The sequence below is a fragment of the Otolemur garnettii genome, unplaced genomic scaffold, assembly GCF_000181295.1.
Source record: "Otolemur garnettii isolate 467f Iridium unplaced genomic scaffold, OtoGar3 scaffold00099, whole genome shotgun sequence".
Classification (NCBI taxonomy): domain Eukaryota; kingdom Metazoa; phylum Chordata; class Mammalia; order Primates; family Galagidae; genus Otolemur; species Otolemur garnettii.
This window is the reverse complement of record NW_003852494.1, coordinates 3,176,583-3,182,491: the sequence shown is the minus strand read 5'-3', so window position 1 is coordinate 3,182,491 and position 5,909 is coordinate 3,176,583. Positions and strand designations below refer to the sequence as shown.

The 5,909-nt window shown below is 40.8% G+C and overlaps 1 protein-coding gene across 1 annotated transcript in view; it reads right to left on the bottom strand.

The window, feature by feature from the left end:
- Nucleotides 1-5,909, bottom strand: part of DENR (density regulated re-initiation and release factor) — a 20,906-nt gene that overhangs the window by 8,062 nt on the left and 6,935 nt on the right. The window contains exons 3-4 of the mRNA XM_012809023.2: nt 3,248-3,267; nt 1,888-1,972 (exon numbers count right to left, since the gene is read on the bottom strand). Of these exons, the coding sequence (XP_012664477.1) occupies nt 1,888-1,972; nt 3,248-3,267 (105 nt within the window). The remainder of the gene's footprint in view (nt 1-1,887; nt 1,973-3,247; nt 3,268-5,909) is intronic.

Genomic DNA, 5,909 nt, shown 5'->3' with positions numbered 1-5,909 from the left:
CTGGGTAGAGTGCTGTGGCATCACTCACAGCAATCTCCAACTCCTGGGCTCAAGCGAGTCTCCTGCCTCAGCCTCCCAAGTAGCTGGGACCATAGGTGCCCACCACAACGCCTGGCTATTTTTTTGGTTGCAGCCATCATTGTTGTTTGGCGGGCCGGGGCTGGATTCAAACCTGCCACCTTAGGTGTATGTGGCTGGCGCCTTAGCCACTTGAGCCACAGGCACTGAGCCTACACATCATATATTTAACTTATTTGTCTCCCCTTCTAGAATGTAATTTCCACATGAATAGGAAATCTTTTATTTACTGCTTTATCCTCAGAATCTAAAATAGTGTGTAGGCTCACAATAAATGTGAATGTGTATTTGCCCTAAATCATTTACTCTTTTTTATAAAAAAGTCAGTATTTAGACCTATCCTCTGTCAGAGAAAAACTTAGTTAATACAGATAAACGTTAAACCCACCAAAGGACTTTTGTATTTTTTTTTCTTTTGAGACAGTGGTCTCTGTTGCCCATAATGGAGTACAATGGCATGATCCTAACTCACTACAGCCTCTCATCAGGGGGACCTCCTGAGCATTTGATCAAGTCCACCTAATTTTTCTTTTCCTTTTCTTTTTTTTCTTCTTCTTCTTTTTTTTTTTTTGTAGAGACAGTTTTACTTTATCACTCTCGGTAGAATGCTGTGGAGTCACACAACTCACAGCGACCTCCAACTCCTGGGCTTAGGGGATTCTCTTGCCTCAGGCTCCCAAGTAGCTGGGACTACAGGCACCCACCACAATACCCAGCTACTTTTTTGTTGCAGTTTGGCCGGGGCCGGGTTTGAACCCACCACCCTCAGTATATGGGGCTAGCGCCCCACCCACTGAGCCACAGGCACTGTCCTTTTCTTTTCTTTTTTTTTTTTTGAAGACAGGGTCTCACTATGTTGCCCAGGTTGGTCTCAAAATCCTAGCTTCAACTGATCCTCCTACCTCAGCCTTCTAAGTCCTTGTAATAAATTATAGGCATAAGCCACTGTACTTGGCTTCATAATACGTAATTTGGGAACTCTACAGGACAAAGAAGCCAGTTTCTTCTTTCTTTCTTTATTATTTTACGAGAGAGTCTTGCTCTGTTGCCTGGGCCAGAGTGCAGTGGCATCATCACAGCTCACTACAGCCTCAAACTCCTGGGGCTCAAGCAATTCTCCTATCTCTACCTCCCAAGTAGCTGGGACTACAACCCTACTACATTTTCTATTTTTGTAGAGATGAAGTCTTGCTATGTTAACCAGGCTGGTATCCATCTCCTGGCCTCCAAGAGATCATCTGCATAGGCCTTCCCAAATGTTATGATTATAGTCGTGAGCCACTATGTCCAGCCTATTTATATGTATATATATTTTTTGAGACAGAGTCTCACAATGTCACTCTCGGTAGAGTGCTGTAATGTCACAGCTCACAGCAACCTCAAACTCTTAGGCTTAAGTGATTCTCTTGCCTCAGCCTCCTGAGCAGCTGGGACTATAGGCGCCTGCCACAATCCCCGCCTTTTTGTTGTTGCTATTGTAGTTGTCATTGTTGTATAGTAGGCAGGCCCAGGCTAGGTTCAAACCCACCAACCCCAGTGTATGTGGCTGGCACCCTAGCTGCTGAGCTATAGACACCAAGCCAATTTATATTTTTTTCTAATTGTATTTTTTAAAGATAGGGTCTCATTATGTAACCCAGGCTAGTATCAAACTCCTGATCTCAAATCATCCTCCATCCTTGGCTCCTCGAGTAGCTAGAATTACAGGCATAAGCTGTAATTTAGAAATAAAGCTATACTTTAAAATAAGGCCACATGTGCATTTGTTTCAGGTATATAAGTGTGATAAAATTTAAAAAATGCTCATACCTACAGTAAGTTTTGCAAACTCATTTGGAAAATTCTTCTCTAACCATTGTCTACATTTAGCAACATCAGGCATGTATTCACAGTACTGGGAAGAAAAAAAAGAACAAATCAAGTCACAACAAAATATTTTCAACCAATTCAACCAATCAAAACATTCAAATTAAAAATCATCCCTATAGTTGCTATGTAAAGATAAAAACTACTCCCACCTGAATTCCTATCCATAGGAAATCTGTATTCAAACATGAAATGCCTCATAAGAAATTAGAAATTAAAAACACTAGTTACCTCCTCACTATACCAATTCATTTCCTCTCCTCCAAACAGAGGGCCATTATTAGAAAAAGGAGCAACAAATCTAACACCCATTTCTTGCTTTGGGCATACACATGCCTCATATTTATGACTTGCCCATATAGCCTGACTTAGAAAGTCTTAGATAACAAATATTACTCTATCTTTCCTCTATCAAACACAAAAATTTTAGCTGTTACTTTTTTACTTTTTTCTTTTTTTTAGAGACAGAGTCTCATTATGTCACCCTTAGTCAAGTGCTATGGCATTACAGCTCACAGCAACGTCAAATTCTTGGGCTTAAGCAATTCTCTTGCCTAAGCCTTCCAAGTATTTGGGACTGCAGGTGCCTGCCACAACGCCCGACTATTTTTTTGTTGCACTTGTCATTGTTCTTTAGCAAGCCTGGGCAGGCTCGAACCTGCCAACTTCGGTGTATGTGGCTGGCACCCTACTCACTGAGCTATGAAAGCCACTCTTATTTTATTAATTACTGACAAGTTCCATGTAAAAATCCAAAATATATCCAAAATATAAATCCCAAGTGTAAAAGATGTACACACATGACTCAAGGTCTAAAGGAAATAATTTTTAAAATTTGTAAGATTATAAAATTATTCCAAATCAAAACTATTCCTTTTATTCTATAAAATGTTGAAACTCTACTATCAAATGATACAAAATGAAAAAAAAAGAAACTTCTACAGGTAGCTTGAAAATTAAGAGTGACTTCATTTTTAAAAATTTTTTTTGAGACAGAGCCTCAAGCTGTCCCCCTGGGTAGAGTACCGTGGCATCACAGCTCATAGCAACCTCCAACTCCTGGGCTCAAATGAGTCTCCTGCCTCAGCCTCCTAAGAAGCTGGGACCACAGGCACCTGCCATAACACCCGGCTATTTTTTGGTTGCAGCCATCATTGTTGTTTGGTGGGCCCGGGCTGGATTCGAACCCGCCACCTTAGGTGTATGTGGCTGGCGCCTTAGCCACTTGAGCCACAGGCGCCGAGCCTAAGAGTAACTTAAATGCAGAACTTAAAAAACAGAAAAAAATTTTTAAAGGACTTACCTCTGTTGGTAATGAACAGACTAGGGAAATGAAAAGAAAAAAAAAATTGAAATGTTAAATATATAGATATATACACAGAGTTAATCATTACTTTTGTATTTGACAAAATGTTTCATTTCATTTACTTTTTTCCTATCATTTTTTCTTTTTTTTAAGACAAGAGTTTCATTTTGTCACCCTCGCTAGAATGCTGTGGCCTCATAGCTCAAAGCAACGTCCAACTCTAGGCTCAAGTGATCTTCTTGCCTCAGCCTCCTGAGTAGCTGAGACTACAGGTGGCCAACACCACAACGCCCAGCTATTTTTAGAGACTGGGTTTCACTCTTGCTCAGAATGGTATTGAACTCTCGAGCTCAAGTAATCCACCCTCCTCAGCCTCCCAAAATGCTAGGATTACTAAGTACCTGGCCATGTAATTTTCTTGTTGTTTTTTCAAAGCTACTTTTTGATGTAAAAAGTAGAGTTGGGCGGCCCCTGTGGCTCAGTGAGTAGGGCGCCGGCCCCACATACCAAGGGTGGCGGGTTCAAACCTGGCCCTGGCCAAACTGCAACAACAACACAAAAATAGCTGGGTGCTGTGGCAGGCGCCTGTAGTCCTAGCTACTCGCGAGGCTGAGGCAAGAGACTCGCCTAAGCCCAGGAGCTAGAGGTTGCTGTGAGCTGTGATGCCATAGCACTCTAGAGAAGGCAACAAAAATGACTCTGTCTCTTAAAAAAAAAAAAAAGAATTGGTGGGACCACACCTACAGTGCATCTTACAAGGATACATGTGAAATTTACTAGGTGTTGAATATAAATGTCTTAACACAACAACTAAGAAAATGCTGTGAAGGCTTTGTTAGCCAGTTTGATGAAAACATTGTATGTAAAACCAGCACATTGTACCCCATGATTGCATTAATGTACAGTTATGATATAATAAAAAAAAAGCACAGAGTCATTTATGATAGTATATTGACTTTTTCACATAAGAAGTATCTTATTCAGTTGAAAGAACATCAATTTATGCTATCTTGGGTAAAATCTTACCCTAACTGGGTCCAGTGGATCTGAAACTAAGCTAAGACAAGAATAATTTCCCCTACAACAAAGGTTGAGTGGAGCTGGCTCCAAAATAATCACTACTTTTCATTCTTACTAACACTTTTATAAATTTCAGTAGCACTTTCACTACCGCATTTTTGCAATATACTTTTCCTTTTCTTCTTCATGTTATGCTATGGAAGATCATGAAACTATAAAGCTAGAAGGAACTTTGGTTATCATTCACTGTATAACCTGTATCGGCTAATGGTGTAAAGGAACTAAAAGAGCTTCCTTCCCAGGAGAAAACAGTAAAAATAAATAAATAAAAAGAGCTCCTAATTTTAACTATAATTCCACTACTGTGTCAATTGCTTTTATTTTCTTTTTCTTTCTTTTCCTTTTTTTTTTTTTTTTGAGGCAGAATCTCACAGTGTTGCCCTCAGTAGAGTGCCATGGTGTCATAGTTCACAGCAACCTCAAACTCTTGGGCTCAAGCAATTCTCTTGCCTCAGCCTCCTGAGTAGCTGGACTACCGGCGCCCACCACAACATCCGGCTATTTTTTTTTTTTAGAGATGGGGTCTCGCCCTGGCTCAGTCTTGAATAAAGCTGGTCTTGAATCTGTGAGGTCAGGCATTCCACCTGTCTCAACCTTCCAGAGTGCTAGGATTACAAGTGTGAGCTATCAAGCCTGGCCTATTTTTTCTTTTTTTTCAACATAGGGTCTCTCTCTGTCACCCAGGTTGGAGTGCAGAGTGAGGCACATTAAAACTCACTGCAACCTTAAATTCCTGGGCTCAAGCAATCTTCCTGGTTCCACCTCCTAAGGAGCCAGGACTATAGGAGGACACCACCAGCCCCATCTAATCTTTTTATGTGTGGAGACAAGGATCTTACTATTTTGTACATAGTTATCATTTAATAAAAAAAAAAAAAGATCTTACTATTTTTCTCAGGTTGGTCTGGAACTCCTGGCCTTAAGCAATCCTCTCACCTCAGCCTCCCTGAGTGTAGGATTACAAACAAGTGTGAACCACCTTGCCCAGGCCTGTTTTTAATTTTAAGGTTTAAAATGGAGTTCAGGCTCAGCGCCCATAGCACAGTGGTTATGGCACCAGCCACATACACTGGGGCTGGCAGATTTGAATACAGCCTGGGCCTACAACAACGAGAACTGCAACCAAAAAACAGCTGGGCATTGTGGTGGGTGCCTATAGTCCCAGCTACTCAGGAGGCTGAGGCAAGAGAATCGCTTAAGACCAAGAGTTGCAGGCCGCTATGAGCTGTAATGCCATAGCACTCTACCATGAAGGTGACATAGTGAGACTCTGCTTCAAAAAAAAAAGTTCTGTGTGCCCAGTATCTTGAGACTTCTGAGGGAGAGAAGAGGTGGTATACCATGTAATAACAGCAAACACCATATATTGGCATCTACTATGTGCCAGGCTGCAGGCACTTTGCTATGTTTTATATTCATTATTGTATTTAATCATTAAAACCTCATAAGAATTACCATACCTGTATACAGATGACTTAGACTGAGTAGCTCACTTAAATCTGGATATTTGAATACTGGTCTGTTTCTGAACCTCCCATTCCTTTTTTTTTTTTTTTTTTTAAAGAGACAGAGTCTCACT